Source organism: Podarcis filfolensis, assembly GCF_964270895.1.
Source record: "Podarcis filfolensis genome assembly, chromosome: 11".
Lineage (NCBI taxonomy): Eukaryota > Metazoa > Chordata > Lepidosauria > Squamata > Lacertidae > Podarcis > Podarcis filfolensis.
In genome coordinates this window covers 4,579,018-4,599,081 of record NC_139613.1, presented here as the reverse complement: position 1 = coordinate 4,599,081, position 20,064 = coordinate 4,579,018, and the positions used below count along the sequence as shown (strand labels likewise).

At 44.1% G+C, this 20,064-nt stretch overlaps 1 protein-coding gene across 14 annotated transcripts in view; it reads left to right on the top strand.

Moving 5' to 3' along the window:
- CELF4 (CUGBP Elav-like family member 4) overlaps positions 1-20,064 on the top strand; it is a 783,381-nt gene that overhangs the window by 102,313 nt on the left and 661,004 nt on the right. For all 14 annotated transcript variants that reach the window (XR_014539556.1, XM_083575734.1, XM_083575724.1 and 11 more), the window contains exon 2: positions 16,529-16,611. Coding sequence is in view for 13 of the 14 variants with exons in the window: in XM_083575734.1 (XP_083431860.1) it covers positions 16,529-16,611 (83 nt within the window). In the remaining variant the exon portion in view is untranslated. The remainder of the gene's footprint in view (positions 1-16,528; positions 16,612-20,064) is intronic.

Sequence of the window (20,064 nt, the reverse complement as noted above, 5' to 3'; positions counted from 1 at the left end):
TCTACCCGGACGCTGAGGTCCAGTGTCGAGGGCCTTCTGGCAGTTCCCTCGCTGCGAGAAGTGAAGTTACAGGGAACCGGGCAGAGGGCCTTCTCAGTAGTGGCACCCGCCCTGTGGAACTCCCTCCCACCAGATGTCAAAGAGAAAAACAACTACCAGACTTTTAGAAGACATCTGAAGGCAGCCCTGTTTAGGGAAGCTTTTAATGTTTAACAGACTACTGTATTTTAATACATCGTTGGAAGCCACCCAGAGTGGCTGGGGAAACCCAGCCAGATGGGCGGGGTATGAATATTATTATTATTATTATTATTATTATTATTATTATTATTATTATTATAGGTGGGGCAAAGTGATAAGGTAGCTTTGTTTCTCCAAATTGGGGAGAGAAGTTTCCTTTGAGAGAGGCTGCGTTTTGCAGGTCAGATGAGTTTTCTCAAACTAGGGGAACACTGATGCAGCCGATCAGAGCATTGCACCAATCTTGATTAATGCTGCTGTTGGTTTTCACCCGATATGACATCTCAGGTTGAGTGTGGAGGTTCCTGCTGGGTCAAAGCATAAAAAAAGAGCTAGCTGACATGGGGGGTGGGGGTGTAAGGGAAGCAAAATAAGAGTATTTCAAGAAGCCTAGCAGGGAAAAAAAAGGAAAAAAAGCAAAACTCAGATTCCCTCGAGCTTGTTTCCAAAATACAAGGGCAATTAATTTGTCAACACCTGATTGGAAAACCAGAATAAAAATAAAATGGTATCATTAAGGAGCTGGCGTTTGTGTATATTTCAAGGCCCTTGCCAGCTGGTGATTCATAGGCTTGTGCAAATTAGAGATGAGAAAAAGATGACTCGCTAGGTCGTGCTGCCTGTACAACAGACACTGAAGTATTGTTCCCTGTGGCCTATTCATCAGTGCTTTGTCCAGTCCAATTTTAAATGACTCAGGCAAAAGGGGATTCTCAACAGATCTCCTGGGAGAGCAAGTCTATAGTCAGCTACAGCTTACCGATGGGGGGGGGGGGAATTGCTTGCCTTCTAATGGCTCCTTTCCCCCTCGTTCCTCCTAGCAATGTGCCTCCCTTGGAACCCCCTTGGGCACTGGACCATTCTGGGATGGGGGACATGGAAGCATCTCTAGACATGGTTGGCTAGTAAAGTTCATTCCTATATGTGATGGTCACTGATGACATCTGAAACATTTTGGCTTTTGGAATCAATCCCTTTTCATCATCCCCCTTCCCCCCCCCCCAAAAAAAAGGCTGAGTGTCTTGCTGATTCCCTTTGGACCAGGGATTACCTGGTCACATTTTTATAGTTTGCCATTTAATTAATGGATCTATTAATTAAGCGGCAAACCAATTAATAACACTTAAATCCCAAAAGTAATTGTTGGAGATGTGGAGACCAAACAGGCTCACTGTACCATATATGGTGGCAATGTAGCAAAATAAAGAAATTTTGGTATGAAATCCACTTTGAACTAGAAAAAATGTTAGGAAACCAGAGGCATATCTGTTGGGCATTACTGATTCAGATATTCCTAAAAAAATTAAAGATCTTTTTTTGTATGCAACAGTGGCAGCGAGAGTTCTAACAGCTGCAAGGAGGAAGAGCAACATAATTCCTTCTAGACAAGAGTGGATACAAAAATTGATTGAATATGCTGAATTAGATAGTCTATCTGAAAAAAAATAAAAAATAAACTGAGAATTGAATTTGTATCAAAATGGGAGGCCTTCAGAACATACCTTTAAAAAAGTTATACCGTGTTAAAATCTGTAGCAGCTTTTGAGTGATCCCAGCAGTTTTTTTTATTAATTGCTTATACAAATATAAACATTTATAAATTGTGAAAATATTAACATAAAAAATAGTATTTTGATATGGCAGTAAATTTATGTAAAAAGAATTAAGGAATAAATGGGTATAAAAGATAATGAGATTTTTATTTTTATTGTAACATGAAATTGCAATCACAAATTTTTGTCATGATTTTTATCTGATTAACAGATTGTGTAAATTTTCTTTTGTTTCCTTTTCCCTCCCCTCTTAAGTTGTACCCCTTTTCAGTATTTTTTGTTTGTTTGTTTTTTGTTTTTGTTATGTAATAAGCATGGAATTAAGCATGGGGAAAAAATAAAACAATTAAAACAAACAAACCCATTGGCTCTATCTAATCATAGAATTGTATAACTGGAAGAGACCCTGGGGTCATCTGGTCCAACTCCTTCCCATGCAGGAATCATGAGTAAATCATTTATAACAGATGACCATCCAACCTCTGCTTAAAAACCTCCAAGGAAGGAAAGTCCATCACTTCTCCAAGGAGTCCATCCCACTGTTGAACAGCTCTTACCATTAGAAAGGTCTTCCTGATGTTTAGTCGAAATCTCCCTTCTTGTAACTTGAATCCATTGGATTAAGTCCTACCCTCCAGAACAGGAAAAAACAAACTTGCTCCATCTTCCATGTGACAGCCTGTAGATATTTGAACATGAGTATCATCCATCGTTAAGTCTTATAATGCAGCATGTCTTGCAAATATATCTCCTCTGAACAACCCTTACAGGGGGCAGGGGGAGAGAGAAGGGAAAGGAGTGTTCAGCTCCTTTCAAAGAGAAGGTGCTAAGCCTTCCTTAAAGGCACTTAATCACTATGAAAATATTGGATAAAACATTTCCAGCACCACAAATCTTCCATTGATTTGTGTCTCCAGCAAAAGCAACCAGTCCCAGGGACCCTGATGTGATTATGGCTGGACTGTCCACTCTGGAAGAAGGAATTAGGATTGTTTTAAAACAGAGAGACAGACAGCCGGTTTGGCTAGCCCAGAGGAAAAGAAATTGACCTCTTCCTCTCCCCATGAATCTGCAGCCTGCTGAACGCAGGTGCATTAAAGAGTTTCGTTTATATGCTACTTTGGGGTGGGTGATTATTCCCCTCCATCATCAGATGAGCTTGGAAATAAGCTGATCCCTCAAATGGGAAATAACTCATCTTAACTCTGAGCCAAGCAAAACAACCACAACCACAACTCACTTCTAACACTCCATTTCCTGAGACCAGCGTACTACCACAACAAGGCTCATGGCCCTCCAGATGTTTTGGGACTACAACTCCCATCATCCCTAGCTAACAGGAACAGTGGTCAGGGATGATGGGAACTGTAGTCTCAAAACGTCTGGAGGGCCAAGTTTGCCTATGCCTGCTCATGGCATTTAAAGTGGAAAAGGGTTGGGGGGTTGGGTTAAGAAGGAAGCTTAGAATTTTCTTGTTAGACTTTTCATAGAATCATGGAATTGGAGGGGAAATCAGAGTTAGACCCTTCACTGCTCCAGAGAACAGGACCTGAACAAATGGATTCAAATGGCAAAAAAAGGAGATTCAGGCTAAACATTAGGAAGAACTTTCTGGTGGTAAGAGCTTTTTGACAGCAGAATCGACTCTTTCAGAAGATGGTAGACTCTTCTCCAATGGCGATTTTTAAGCAGAGGATTGATGGCCAACTGGCAGGGATACTTTAGCTGTGATTCCTGCATTGCAGCGAGTTCGACTAGATGACCCTCATATGATACTTCCAGCTCTACAATTCTCTTGTTCTAGGAAGGAGAGCCCACCATGCACTCCTAGATCATTGGTTCCATTGCCAAATCACTCTTAAGTTTTCTCTTAATTTTCAGCCAAAATGTAGACTCCTATATATATTAAGTGTCTTGGGGCTGAGGCAGGGAGCAGAAAATAAGACTTTGCCCTCTTCTGTATCACATCCTTTCAGGTCAGTGTCATCAATACTGAGCAAATGCCTTACAATGATTCAGAACCTCGGTCTGTTTTGTATGAGGCAGCTTCCCATGTTCCTATCCTCGATCAATCGGCTTCATGTATAAGCAATGTGCAAGTTGAATACGAAATCCTAGCACAAGGTTGTGTTGCAGTCTATGTGGGGCCACCCTTGAGGTTGGCTCAAAAGCTAGAGCTGGTAAAAGATGCTGTAACTCGACTGCTCACTTGGGGAGGATATTTCCAACATGTTACCCTGCTGTTGAAAGAATGGCACTGGCTGACAATTAGCTACCAGGAGGCCCAGTTCAAGATGCTGGTTTGGGTCTATAAAGCCCTATACAGCTTGGGACCACAGGGTACCTGCAAGATTGCCTTGTCCCTTATATACCCACTTGCTCACTGTACACTGCAGGTGTGCTTTACAAATGCCATTTGATAAGGAGTTCCATTCCACACAATGCAGGTGTGTGTAGTTTGAAATTCACTCCTTAAATATTGGACAGGTGCTTTCTATGTCATCTTTTCAGCACCTGCTGAATAACTCCCACTTTTCAACAAGCCTTTTATGTAAAGTCTGTATCTGCATTGAAATTGTTTTAAATATTTCTTCTTCATCATCATCATTATCTCTCACTTGTTGATTGCCTCCCTGGGCTCCCTTGGAAGGAAGGTCAGAGCATAATTTCAATAAATATATATTTAGCATGTTGTAGAGCAGTGTGCAAATGCCCTCTCAAAAGTCTCCAAACCATATGCGTGGAGAGATATTGGGGGTGGGATTTCACTGATATTTTTTTGAGAGGGAGAACAAATTCTGCAGATGTTTTGAGTGGGGCTCACCATTAGCATTTATTTATTTATTTATTTGCCAGAGATTTTTTTTTTTTATTATTATTTTTTTGGGTGGGTGGCTACCACTGTAGAGGAGAAATGGTGGACACCACATCTGAAAAGTGGCTTTTTTTCCTAGGGGAAAGTGGTAAAAAATATACCCCACCTCCGCAAGGGAAAACCAAGTCCTCTGATAATCTTTTGCTCCCATCTGGCATATTATGAATTGAATGGATCAGCTATTTATGGTATATCTTGGGGGAAACCATGCAAAATTTTGCTTGGCTTGACCTCAACTCTGGATTCTTCGATTCATAGTGTTACATTTTGTAGTTGGGGTTGGGGGGGGTGACAGTTGGAGGATTTTGATCCCAGGACTTCTTCAAAGAGCTTTGAAGGAGATTCCACAGGAAGATGTAAAAGTTCAGAAAGTGTTCAGTGACTCTGGCTTTTTCATTTTCATTTAGAAAAGAGGTCTGGAGACATTAGAGCATTAAATTATGGATGTAAAACGAATTACAAGGGCTTCATGATGAAACGGATAAAGGATACAAACGTCTTCTGTTTTTGACCCTTCTTCTGATGTACAGTCCCTGATTGTGGAACACCCTGTGCTTTTTTTGATAAGGAAAAGTCTGATGTGGGTTTGGCGGATATGCATAACCTCTCTTACATCGCTCTCCTTCTTCCAATTTTTGCTGGTTTCATTCTGCAGATCACAGATCCCCAGCAAACCCTGGACCTCTTATTCAGTCACCCTTTGGGTTCCCGAGATGTCACATAGCTTGGTAGCCCTTAAAAATAAACAAATGCCACCCACTTTCATGGATGCTGGATTCTGCAACTGGTGCTATTTCCACGTTGTTGTTTTTTGTTCTGTGCCTGCAGAATCAAGGTTCTAATAATGAGTTGGCCGTAACAACCAATATTTGCTTCAATATCCAACCCTTTCATGCAATGAATGGTCCTTGCTAATTTTGTCAGATAAAAGCTCTATTGAGATGGTGCAGTATAGGCAGCAGGACCTAGTGGCTAGATCTGCAAACAGAGGCCAGATCCCTTGGCGTGATCAAGAGCAGACCCGCCAATCAACTGGAAGTTAAAAATCCAAGAGACAGGAATTGTAAGCTGTTGCAGGCAGGCTGCTCAGTTTCCAGAAGGAAAGTAAGACAGTCTCCAATTAGATTGGCGTTTTATTGAGTTAAACTGCAGGTACTACCTAAAGGCAGTCTCTAGGACAAGGGCAGACGACATGGTGCCCTCCTTATATTTAAGACAGCTAACTCCCACCAGCTCCAGCCATGGGCTGTGGGTCAGGGCTGAGGGACACTTACAAGAACTTATGAAAGTCTCAAGTACATAAGGGCCAGGGCTTTTTCAGTGACGGCTCCGACCTGGTGGAATGCTCTGTCCCATGTGACTAGGGCCCTGCAGACTTGATCTCCTTCCGCAGAGCCTGTAAGACAGAGCTATTCCGCCTGGCCTTCAATTTGAATTAGCCTGATCCTCTATTCCCTTTTCCCTTTCCTCTTCTATGAAGAAACCATTTCTGGGACCCCACATTTAAATTCTTCCCTGATCTCCTTGCTGGCCCTAGTAGGACCAACTTGGCCAGTTAGCCCTGGTGATCATTTGATGTCTACTAACTGGGTTTTTTCCTCTTCCCAAAATGACCCCTGAATTTTTGAATTTTATTGATATTGATGCTGCATTTTATGTTGTATTTTATGCTGTTTTAAAGTCACATTTTAATCAACGTTTTATATTTGCTGTTAGCCTCCCTGAGCCCAGTTTTTAAACCGGGAACGGTGGGGTATAAATAAAAAAATATTATTTAATAATAACATTAATAATAATAATAATAATAATGTGGTACTGAATCACTGGCAATGGGAGTTGTACTCCACAACACCTGGAGCATACCACATTGATTCACGCTCTCTCCGACACATTGCTCAGGCTGTGGGAATCAGGTAGCAGTTATATAAGGCCACCCAGGTGGCTCCTGTTGGCTTTCCAGCTCACCTGATCTGGATCTGCTCATGAGCTACAGTGCACCTTTCCAGGCTGTTCTGTGACAGCCCTGCAGCGCAGCGAAACTTTCACAACCAAGCATTTTAATCAAGGCGAAGGTGCTAATTAATCAGATGCAGCAGATTTGTAAACAGTTTTTAATATGTGCATAGGAAAACTGGATATGGAAAACATGGAGGAGCACTCCCTCTCATACAGAGGAGAAATGCCTCTTCTAAGATACTGGGAGATGTATCAACTTGAAACAAAAGAAAGCATCAATCCTGATTCAGAGATATAAATTTTACCTATATGCCAATTAATCAGCTGACCAACTCATTCCTATGACTGATCAAGCAAAAAGCCACTAATTTAGGCTGCAGCTCTATAACTGAACTTTTGGAATGAATTGTTGTAATATGTTGTGATGGGCAGCAGCTTAGTTATATTTTTATTTTTATTTTTAAGGGCTTTTGCAATAATTTATGTCCACTGGCACAAGCCAAGTGGCCAAGTGATTAGGAGCAATGTTCTCCTGTTGCCAGAGGCTGGAGACAAGCAACAGGGCATTGCTATTAAATGGTGTCCAGGGAGCTTCCAAGACTGGTCATACGTGAGGACAAAATGTTGAGCTGGATGGACCTCGGCGTGATCCACTGGGGATCTTCCGGTGTTCTTACCCCTTTCTACTCCTTTGAGAAGTCCCTCTTGCATGGGAAGGTCCATAGTCCAGTGGTGGAGCCAGCTGTCTTGCATGTAGAATGTCCTAGCTTCAGTCCCCAGCATCTCCAGGTAGGACTGGAAGAGTATTTGGGATCAGTCCAGTGCTGAAACCCTGGACAGCTGCTATCATTCACCGTAGCCAGTCTGGACCTAGATGGGCCAGTTGACTCAGTATAAATCAGCTTCCTGGTTTGTATGCATGGCCCTGCTTCACTGAGACAATGGCGCTGAGTGCCCGACATGCATGGTGACATCATCCTTTGAAGGTTGCTAAGCCACTTTGTGGGTGAGTTCATTGCCTACCTGTGCGGGGGGGAAATCACCTAAACAAATTCAAGACAAGTAGAGGTCTTAAGGTGGATGTTAAGTGCTTGTCCTCTGGTCTAAATGGGGTGCCTTTCTCTGCCAAGAGAGCCATGGCCGCCTGCCAAAGGAAAAGGAAAAGGGGGGGAAAGCCCTTAATTACAACTATTAATAGTTGGCTGATATGCGTCATCTTCCTCCCAAGGGATGTATCACTGCAATGTTACCAAAGGTCTGGATAATACATCTGGGGAAGAAGGGGGTGATTAGATGAAATAGGGGCAGAAGGAATATGTTTTTCAGCAGTTCATGGGCAAACTAAATCAGAGCAGAATGGCATCTTTATAAACAGAACACTTCAACACACACACCAATGCTTTTGATATCACAGTATGTGATATCAACTACCACACTCCTTGCTTTGCTTGGCGGGGGGGGGGGGGCATAAGAAAAATCCAACTTGTAAAAATTAGTAACAGATACATTAACCGGAGTGTGGTGTGCAAACAAGGCTCCTGGTTCAGGCCCACATAATATCTTTATCCACTTTCTCAAATGTCAGGGCTGGGACCACCGTGCCTGTGATGTGGAAGAATGGCTCCCCATCAAAGTAGCAGCCTAGTGGTTTGACGCAGCAGAAGGCAGTTCTTTACATCCTTATAAAACCACATTATGCCTTTTCCATTGCGTTCCAGCCCTCAAAACTCTTTAGGGATTGATTATAGGGGTTGGTGTGACCTTTGCTGCAATTATTATCCATCTGTGTTCTGTGCAATTATTATTTATGTTGTCGAATCCCCTGGTGGTGAAATTAAAATAGAGCAGAGATAGAAGGTTCCCCCCCCCCACCCCTCCTTTCCTCCCTTCTCCAGCTCCTGGATATTTTTTCTTCTTCTCTTTAACAACCTAGCCCTCCCAGGAGAGCACTTGATACATCCTCATGTTTCCTAGAGACTGTGGTTCGATAGGATGACAGGTAATTACTGGTTGGGAGTTTCCAGATGTGTATGTTCAAGCTGAAAGAGTTGTCCAGTGTGGTGGGAAGTGAGATGTTTGGAGAGGTCCCCCTTTTTTTGCCAAGCTCATAGCTGTGCTTGGGGTGTTTTTCAAGATGCTCCTTGATACGCTCTCAAATTCTTCCTCTTAAAAGAGCCAGAATAACACACAGGGTTTTGCCCCATCCAGAGAGCTTCCTGTAGCTTGGGAAGATGGGAAGCTGCCTTATACCTTGAGAGCCAGTGTGGTGTAGTGGTTAGAGTGCTGGACTAAGGTCTGGGAGTTGTTGTTGTTGTTTAGTCATTTAGTCATGTCCGACTCTTCGTGACCCCCTGGACCAGAGCACGCCAGACAGGAGTCTTCCACTGCCTCCCGCAGTTTGGTCAAACTCATGCTGGTCCAACCATCTCGTCCTCTGTTGTCCCCTTCTCCTTGTGCCCTCCATCTTTCCCAACATCAGGGTCTTTTCCAGGGAGTCTTCTCTTCTCATGAGGTGGCCAAAGTATTGGAGCCTCAGCTTCAGGATCTGTCCTTCCAGTGAGCACTCAGAGCTGATTTCCTTAAGAATGGATAGGTTTGATTTTCTTGCAGTCCATGGGACTCTCAAGAGTCTCCTCCAGCACTCCAGGACTGGGAGAACGGGGTTCAAATCCCTATTCAGCCATGAAGCTCACTGAGTGACCTTGGGCCAATCACTGCTTCTCAGCCTCACGTAACCCAGGGGGTTGTTTTGAGGATAAAACACTACCATCTCGAACTCTTTGGAGAAAAGGTGGGATAGAAATATAATAAATAAATAAACATATGGCATGTCAGACTGTTGATCTGTCTAGCTCAGCATTGTCTGCACCAACCAACAGTGGTTCTCTGAGGTTCCAGGCAGGAGTCTCTCCCAGCCATACCTGGAGATGCCTGGGATTGAGTCTGGAACCTTCTGCATGCAGAGCAGATGTTCTGCCACTGAGTTATGACCCTTCAGAGATGGAGCTGCAACATATAGCTTCAAGTCATTGAACAGGCCCCGTGGCCTTCTCGATTCTGCCATGGAAAGTTTGAGCTCTGCCAGGCTCTAGACCAAAGATGGAGAACTGCAACCCCAGTCAAACCTGACCCTCCAAATCTCTCTGCCTAACCCTCTGGACTCTACCCCCACACCACAGCCACTCTCCTTGAGCCATGTTCCTCCCTGGCCATGCTTTGCAGCCTCCTTGAGTGTTCCTGGCTTTCTTGAGACACATTCTTGAACTCCAGCAATGCCATTTGCTTGCCAGGGATTGAGGACAGAGAGCTGTGTGTGTAGGAACTAGCTTACTACCCAAAGGTAAAACTTACTCCAATTGCTCCACCCACTTTTGCTTCTGGCTCCACCCATCATGGGCATGTGGCTCTCATATTGAAAAAGGTCACATACCAGTGTTCTGGACCATTGGTCCTCTGTTTTGGATTGTGTAATAGATTCTGTCTGCTCTGATCAGCCACAAACAGACTTCAGAAGGCCTTACTTTCAGTGGTTGCAGAAAGAAGGTGTCACCTGATGTCCTAATGACACCAGGCAATTCCAGCCCTTCCCACCTGCCAAAATTGGCCCACAGAAGCGTGTGGGTGAGTAATAAGGATCTGACCCAATTGCCAGATTTAAAACACTTAATTGATGCAACAAAAAACAGCATAAAATACAGTATAAAACGTGAATAACAATAAATTCAGAATTCAAAAATCAATTTAGGGGGGAAATCCATCCAATAAACATTAGATGATCACCAGGGCTAGCTGGCTAAATTAGTTCTATTTGGGACCGGGGGAGAATTAGCTGTGGGATCCCAGAGCGGGTAATCTTCATAAAAAGGGGAGAGGGAGGGATGGAAGGGGAATAAAAGATCAGGCTAAGTTCAAATTGAAAGCCAGGCGGAATAGCTCTTTCTTACAGGCCCTGTGGAAGGAAGTTCAATCCTGCAGGGCCCTGGTCTCATGGGACAGAGCATTCTACCAGGTCGGAGCCATCACTGAGAAGGCCCTGGCCCTGATGGAAGATAATCTGACCTCCTTAGGGCCCAGGACCTCTAAACTCTGATTAATCATGGACCTTAAGGTCCTCTACGGGGCAGACCAGGAGAGGCGGTCCCGTAAATACGAGGGCCCTAAGCCACAAAGGGCTTTAAAACTCAAAACCAGCACCTTAAACCTGACCCGATACTCCACCGGGACCCAGTGCAACTGGTAAAACACTGGGTGAATATTCTCCCATGGCAGGGACTCCGTGAGGAACCTCGCTGCAGCATTTTGCACCCGCTGCAGTTTCTGGGACAATTTCAAGGGCAGAACATTCCACCAGGTCAGACAGTTAAGCTTTGGAACTCACCCCCACAAGAGGCAGTGATGGCCAACAACCTAGATGATTTAGACAAGAGGAAAAGGCAAATTCATAGAGGAGGGGGCTATTGATGGCTACTAGTCCTGGTGGCAATGTTCTGTCTCCATGGTTGGAGGCAGCAATATCAGTTGCTGGAAAACCACAGGAGCGGAGAGAGCTCTTGTGCTTGGATCCTGCTTGTGAGTTGCCCACTGAGGCAAAGAACAGGATGCTGGAGTTGGTGGGCCATTGGTCTGATCCAGAAGGCTCTTCTTTTGTTCTCAGCCAACTGAATCCATGGAATCCATCATCACTTCAGTGTGATCCTTTCGCACAAATTCAGGCCTTGGGGGCCCTTTGTCCTCTGAGCTCCCAAAGCAAGAGGGAGAATTTCATCCCAGCTCCTCCCTCCCAATAACTCATCCTGCTCTGAATGGATCTCCGAAGAGGGGATGCTGTTTTTACAAGGAAAGGAGGAGTTTGCCACCTGCAACATCTGAATTACGGTCACAATGTGGGAAGCATTGCAGAACTTCATTACTCTCGCCTGTCATCGGGGCCATCACCAGAAGAGGAAATATATAGCCACCATTACAGGAGCTTTACACTCTGTAGTTTATCTCTCTAACGGTATGCTATGATCAGCCTAATTAGACTGTATCAACTACTCCAGGTTTGCTACTGGTGGCAGAGGCTCCCCTCATTGTTTGGTCAGCAGAGAGCACTCAGTGCATGATTTAGCACTGAAATTAAATTTTAAGCATAGCTTCCCCTTTGATTACCCACTGACTATCTTTTAAGGAAGTCGTTAGCTTTGTTTCTCTTCCTTCTCTCGCTGCAAGTCCAGTGCCCTTCTGCATGCAGAATATAAATCCACAGGCAGAAGGAATCGCAACACTTGCTGCTGTGCCACTTTTAGGCAGGGTGGTCTGTGCTTGGTGACTGTGAGGTTGCTGTTGCCGTTTCAAGCAAACAAACAATGCAAATATTGAAGAGATGCAGGCCAAATTCTGCACTGAGACAACCTGAACTCAACAAATCATGCAGCTCAAGCCGATGTCAAGGAATCTGCATTTTCAAATAATAATATTTTATTGTTTTGATGAATGCATTTATTTGTGCTAAATCTCCAGTTTCTTAAAAGTTCCCCTCCTCTGTGTATGAGGCTTCCAGAGATGCTGTGCTTGTGTGGGAACCAGGGTTAACTATTCTCCCAACCCATAGGATTAACCAGGGTCAACTAGTCTCCCAACCCTTAGGATTAACCAGGGTTAACTAGTCTCCCAACCTTTAGGATTAACCAGGGTCAACTATTCTCCCAACCCTTAGGATAACCAGGGTTAACTATTTTTCCAACCCCTTAGCTTCCAACCGCTCTCATGGCTGCAGATGTGGAGGAAGGAGAAGTTGGGATTAATCCCAGCCTACAGCACTGGTGTAAAGTTATGCTCTGCTTCTTCTCTGCCTTACCCCAAATGTGCCACTCACACGGGAGGCTTCTCCTTCTTCGGAAGCAGCACTCTCTGCTTCTGTGGTTTCCAGCAGCTGCTACCCAGAAAGCTTTACTGCCTCTGAACATGGAGGCAGAGCATACCATCATGGTTAGTTGCCACTGAGAGCACCACCTTCCATGAATTTGTCCAAACCTCTTGTGAAGCCGTCCAAGTTGGTGGCCAGCACTGCCTCCTGTTGGAGTGGGTTCCAAAGCTGACCCGTGTGTTCGTTGCCCAAATGACATTGCTGACAGATGCTAGATGGGAGACTATCAGCAAGAGGGCTTTACCCTGTACCACACAAATTATGGTGGTTCCTGCCAAGATCTCCTGGGAGCTGTAACATTTATTCTCATCTATTCGGGGCCAGGCACAGTCTTTAAATCACAAATTGATTTAATTTGCTGTCTACTTTTTATCTTATTTTTAGGGTGGAATGGATGGGTTGGTGATCCTTAAACCACTTGTTATATTGCGTGTGTGTGCATGTGTGTGTGTGTGTGTGTGAATGCTTCTATGAAAGTTTTCTATTTGTGTATACAGCACGCATTTGACTTTTCATATTTTGCTTTGATAATGTCCTTGATATTTTGTTAACTATCTTGACTGCCTGAAAGGTGGCGTGTAATTTTTATGCCTTAAAAGAAAAGAAAAATGTAAAAGAGACAGTTGCTTTCATCACTCTAACACAGCAGTTCTCAACCTGTGGGTCCCTAGATGTTGTTGGACTACAACTCCCATCATCCCTGAGCTCTGTTCTTGCTAGCTAGGGGTGATGGGAGTTGTAGTTCAACAACATCTGGGGACCCACAGGTTGAGAAAGGCTGCTCCAACATGTTGTTTGCATCCAGCCCCTCCCAGAAAGAAAACGCTAGGCAAAGGTAGTAGATGGGTAACCAGGGCCATGACTTTGCTAAGATGTCCAGACAAGGAGATCTGCAATATTCCAGCAGTGGGAAAGCACTGATGCAGAAGGTGGCTGTTTACCTCCCCCAGAGTGGTTTCACAATCAAGCCCTCCTCCCAGAGAGCTCTGGGAATTGTAGTTCCGCAAAAGGAATAGGGTTTCTCCTAACAACCAGCAGCACCTTTAATGAACTACAGTTCCCAGGTCTCTTTGAGGGAAGCCCTGACTGTTTAAAGTGGTTTAATAATGTTTTAAATGTACATTTCAGATGTGGCCTATGTGCATTCTACCCCATTTCTGCACAGCCCCAAATTTAGTCTGTTCTACCCCATTTCCATGCAGATCCTCAAAGAGAACCCCCCCCTATACTTCAGACACAGTGGCCTACAGATAATTATAAACAAGGCAGTCCCCGTCCTCAGGCCTAGCATTCTAAGAAACAAAACAAAATCACGACACAAAAGGAAAATGGTTTGGGAGGGAGGAGGAAATAAGCAACCTTGGGTGCAGATTCTTAAATCAACCACTGCGTGTGAGGCTGGCTTTTCCTAAAAAAAGAAAAGATGAATGCTGAATTATCTGCCGTTCCAGAAAGAGTAAGTGGTGCACTGGGAGTTTGAGTCCAAATGGGTGCAAAAGGTTTAACCAGAAAAGCACAGGAGAGCTTTCCCTGTCCCTGGAGTGCAAAGCCAGGCCACAGGTGCAATTGCTGCTCCTCTTGTTTCTCACAGCTTTTCGTAATTTTTTCCTGAATTGGGCGGGGGGAGGGTAGAGAGAGTTTGCTAGCTGCTGTTCCTTCTGGAGCTCCTCCACATTTGGCTTGAGGGTCCTGATAGAAGTCCAGAGGCCGTACTCCCTTCTGTTATTCCTGCAGCAGTTTTAGCTGGCTAGATCTTCTTTGCCAAATGTGCTGATGAATCAACATGGGCTCAGGTGTGCGCTGGAAGAGCCAGGTGGCTTAACAGAGCAGCCTTCGCTATTGCGAAGACTGGACCCTGCTGCCTCTGCTATTGCTTTGCCTAAGCATCGCTCGGGATCCAACCATTCCCCTTTGAGTAGGTGAGTAGGAACAGGAGAGCAGCCTCATGGATTCAGGGCATTTCAGTTCTTGTTTTCTAAACTTTGCTCCCTCCTGTGCGGCCCAAAGTCATGATGCTCGCTCCCCACCCCACCCCCCGGAAAGAACATGGTAGAATGCTCCATTGAAATGTGTCTCTCACTTTCTCTGTGTGTGTAGTTATCAATGTGGACCAGAGGTTCCCACATTTATTTGGCCTACCACCCACTTTTCAGAAAAGGAAAAACTCAGTTTTCCCCTGGAAATCTACTTCCCTTAAGTGGGCAAACAGAAAGATACAATGACAAATATGTGGATTATTATTATTTATTTTTTAAATGTATCTATACATTGGTACATCGGGTTAAGAACTTAATTCGTTCTGGAGGTCCATTCTTAACCTGAAACTGTTCTTAACCTGAGGTACCACTTTAGCTAATGGGGCCTCCCGCTGCCACCACATGATTTCTATTCTCATCCTGAAGCAAAGTTCTTAACCTGAGGGACTGTTTCTGGGTTGGCGGAGTCTGTAACCCGAGGTACCACTGTATCTCTACCTACGTCCTATAACAGAGGACTTACAGATCGAACATATAGGTATGGTTTTTTCGAAACTGGATGAGGAGGTGGATTAGGCCCTGGGATTAAAAACCCATGGGGAGGACTGGAGTGAAGCCTGCCAGCTCAGACTGGTCTACCCCATGGGCGGGGGCAGCACTGTAGACCGTCTGCCATTGGCCAAATAGTCAGGAAAGCTGTGATCCACTCCCCAGGCCTGGATCGCTGGATCCAGGGGAGGTGTTGTCGTCGCCATCCCACAACAGCACCCAACCTGTCAGTAAATGTCTTTACACAACAGATGAAACATGTATGAACAGTTTTCCAAACGTTTTCTTCTCTGCTCTGCTCTTCTTTTTTTTACGCTTCCACTGCCGCCTTATTTTTATTCAACACCCCCCAATTGTACCTGAGGCCACTGCCGCCCCCCTGGATCATTCCAGCATCCCCCGGGGGGTGGTATCGCCCACTTTGGGAAACACTGATGTAGATCCTCAGGAACAGTGTTGTGTGGGCTTGAGGGGAGCTTCTCAGGCAGGAGGCTCCCCAGAACAAGCAAATGGGTGAGTTTTGACTGATGGGAAAGGAAAAGGGAGGGGGAGGCAGTCAGATGTCAGATAATGGGAAGACCTTTTTCTGCTGGTCTAATGAGATGCCCAGCAGCTTGGCATATGAACATCTACCCACATACTCAGAAGACCACTGTTGTAGCTCTCCACCTCCTCTACATGCAGAAGATCCTAGGTTCAACCCCCAACATCTTCAGGTAGGCCTAGGAAACGTTCCTTCCTGAAACCCTGGAGACTATGCTTCCTACTTTCCCATCTCCTTATTAAGGTAAAGGTAAAGGGACCCCTGACCATTAGGTCCAGTTGTGGTCGACTCTGGGGTTGCGGCACTCATCTCACTTTATTGGCCAAGGGAGCCGGCGTACAGCTTCCGGGTCATGTGGCCAGCATGACTAAGCCGCTTCTGGTGAACCAGAGCAGCGCACGGAAATGCCGTTTACCTTCCTGCCGGAGCAGTACCTATTTATCTACTTGCACTTTGACATGCTTTCGAACTGCTAGGTTGGCAGGAGCTGGGACTGAGCAACGGGAGCTCACCCCGTCACGGGGATTCGAACCGCCGACCTTCTGATCGGCAAGTCCTAGGCTCTGTGGTTTAACCCACAGCACCACCCACGTCCCATCTCCTTATTACCCGTACCTAAAAAACCCCAAAGTGTTGCAGAATGGGGTCTCTTTGCTGCCAGAGGAAGGAAAGCTCTGTAGTAGCCATAAGAGTTCAATAGAACCTCCACACTCGGAGGAAATGTACCTCTGAGCTTCCAGTTGCTAGAGGACCAACAGTATGGAAGGATGGCCAGCCTGCCCATGGAATGCAACTCTCTAATTGCAGGCTCCCTGGAGAAAGTTGGCTAGCAGTTGATGGAAAGAGGATGCTAGAGAAGATCAAAAGTTTGTCTGATGCTGCAGAGATCATATGTCCTGATGTGTTCTTTTTCTTTTTCTTTTTCAGGCTGTGCCTTCCTAACATACTGTGAAAGGGAGTCAGCTCTTAAAGCCCAGAGTGCGCTGCACGAACAGAAGACACTGCCAGGGGTGAGTCCAGATTGACCTTTTGCTCGGCACAATTTTTGCAATGTCTTGGTTCCTTTTGGAAGATGCCAATGGAGATCACAAATGACCGGTCGCTCGGGGTGACTTTTGGTTTGCGTTGGATGAATGGAAACCAGTGCTGATTTATGCAGCCCTGGGAGAGATCAACTCCTTCCCACTGCATGGGAGAACTTCACTGGGGCCAGATCTTGCTGGCTTTTTGAAATACTTTCAAAATCTGGATATATCTGTGTAGTGACTTTTTTCCAGGGTGGGGAATGTGCAATGCCTTTACTGACAAAGTTCACTTTCAGAATGGCAGTCTTGACTATTGTGTTCTCACACAAAACACAATCCCGATGGGGCTGGCACTGTTGCTTTTGTGTTTTGATTAGTTCTGGGAGGTGGGAAACCAGTTTCTAGGAGGAAAAGGAAGAAATTGGGTGAGAAAGACACGGATGAATCTGGAAAGAGAGGAAATTGGGTTTGAGCAACATCAACAGGACCAGAAAAGCTGAAATAAATTTAGAGCAGCGCTGGCAAAACCTTTGGGCCTCCATATGGTGGTTGTTCAACTTCAACTCCCATCAGCTCAGGTCAGCATGGCCAATGATTAAGGTGCTGGGAGTTGGAATCTTACAACATCTAATGGGCACCATGTTGGCTACCCATGGTCTAGAGGGGCATGTGTCTTAATTGAATAACTGGGGTATGGGGAGACAGTGCTTGACTGAGGATAGAGTTACAGACACATCTATGGAAAGGCCTATTATGTTTGACGACTGGGTATGTATATACATAAGAAATTTGAGAGGGAAGATGAGAAGGCAGAAACAGTCAATTTGCCCATGTCTGTATGTGGTTTTCAACATATACCTATGCATGCTTACCACAAAGTTGATCCCACTGTATTCAATGGGACTCACTCCCAGGCAAGTATGCAAAGGATTGTAGCCTCAGGGTGGATTTCAAAGTCTCGCCTACCAGCATTTGCAGAGCATAGAGATGAAAAGGAATCTTGCATACATTTTGGAAATTATTTCCAAATTAGAAATTTAGATTTGGTATTTGAAGCTGGCGCCTTGGTTAGGAGACCACTGGGGAACCCATGTGTGGGTATGATAAATGCAGAGGATTTAAGAAAAAAAAGAAAGAAATCAAAATATGGAATTTAAAGGGGTCAAGAACTGACAAGGTTGGACTTGTGTAAGCTTTTTCCGTGAACCGCCCTGAGACCTCCGGGTATAGGGGGGTATATAAATTCAATAAATAAATAAATAAGCTTTAAAAATAAATTTCATTACCAATACTTGCATCCTGACATATGAATGCTTTGTTGCTAATAGCTGAAGTGTTACACTTTATTTTAAATTCTTTCAGATTTCTGGTTTGACAATTTGTGTTTGTTGCTCCATATTTTTGAGTCTTATGTTCCAGATTAACCTTGCCCCCGGCAACTTTCTGTCAGCACAGATACTTAGTCCACCACCCCTCAAGACGGTTAATATGGCTAGGCATTTCCACCATCCCATAATTTTCTCAGCTCTCCAGTTGTCTGTGATAAACTAAACCACCGTGGTATGCCAGCGCTGCTCATGCAGTTTTTGTGGTCAACAACATGTTTCAGCTAAATATTTTGTATGTAATAGATACCTTTGCATAACCTTTTGAAATGAATTTCCCCCCTACTTGGCTTAGCTCCAGCCTTCATGGTGAAGTGGCTCCAGTGTTGCTCTTGTTTTTGACATTGCTAACAAATGAGTTCTTACTATTTTCTTCTCTTTGGCGATCTCTGCTTCAGTTTCAAGAGACAGGTGTTGGGTATTTTCCTTCCTTTTTTTTAAAAGAGGTATGTCATGTGCTTGATCACGTGACCAAAACAAAGGCCTCATGACCAAAGTGACACGTTCAGCTCATAGCCAGAAATTATGTGTATTGGATAAGGCATTTGTTTTGACAGCTGGTGACGATATTTTTGGTCATGCTGTATATTAATTGTTTTGGCCATGTGACCAAGAACATGGTGATGACATCATCACACTGTGACAAGAAGCGGGTCTGATCTACTGACCAAAACTGTCTTAGTTAGGTCCACTAAAGTTTAATGGTATTGTTTTCAAAGCCTGCTAGAAAGGGCATTCTATGTCCTTTTAAAATGTGTTTTTTTTGGGGGGGGGCAGAGTGCTATTGGGTTGTTGTTTTTATTTTTATTATGTATTTTGTGCTTTTATATCTTGATTATATTCTGTGAACCGCCCTGAGACCTTCGGGTATAGGGCGGTATATAAATTCAAATAATAATAATAATAGAAAGTTTTCTGTTTGGGCATGCCTACCTAAAAAAGTAATTTTAGCACACAGTTTCTTCTGTGAACCGCCCTGAGACTCCCGAGTATAGGGCGGTATATAAATTCAAATAAACAACAATAATAAATAATATTGTTTCATTATGTTTTAAAACTGCTGATTTCATTTATATTTTGACTTTTTATGTCAACTCATTTTAACACACACGAGCACATCTGCTGAATATTTTGTGGTGTTTTATGTGAACTGCTTAGAGGTGTCCATTGATTAGAGTGGCGTATAAATCTTGTTAAGTAAATAAAAGGAACATAATTATCAACCCAGAAACTGGAAGGGGCAAAAAAGAGAGGAGGAAGCAACTCATCCAATAGCTCATTGACTGAAGGTCTACCTTTTCCATTTTGCCCAAGTAAGTGATTCAGCGTCTGTCCTTTCACTCTAGCTCAAAGCCTGAATCAAGGCATTTTTTTAAAAAAACCCAAAACTAATCTGCACATGAATGCAAATGTGTGGCAGTGTGGCTCACCTTGGCCTCTGTACATGAGAGCTTGCCCTTGCCTTCTGGCTGACTATGTTTGTGTTTTTGCACAGCTATTACTGCTGTAATATTCTACTGTAATTATTTCCAGGTTGTGCTTTGCAAAGTGACAGGAATATGTTTTGTGTATTTCCGCATGATATGTGGGGGGTATAAAGTCAGCTGCTGGAGTCATTGCATGACTTCTGAGCTTGCGTAGATATGGATTTGACAAGTTTTTATGATACTTTCAGGGGAAGGAGGGTTCTCTTAAAAAAAAATGGGTGAGGAGGGAGGAAGAGAGTGAGAGGGTGGGGAAAGAGAAGAGTGGGATATATTTTGTGGCAAGTTGAGCCAAATGCAAAACATTGAATCTCCTTCCTTTTCTCTCTCCTTCCCTTTGTGCTAAGTGGTTTGGACAGTCTCCCCTTTCTCCATACAGGGGCAGAGCAAAATTCTTGCCAACTCTGGGCACTTTCAGATCCGTAACATTGTTTGCTGATGGTTGTTTATATTTTTACATATAATAGAATAGTGGGATGATGAAGTATATTAGTTCTTTAATAATTTATAGAAATGCTTTGATGTTGCAGTAATTACATTAAAGGTCACATATCAAAGGTAATTTGGGT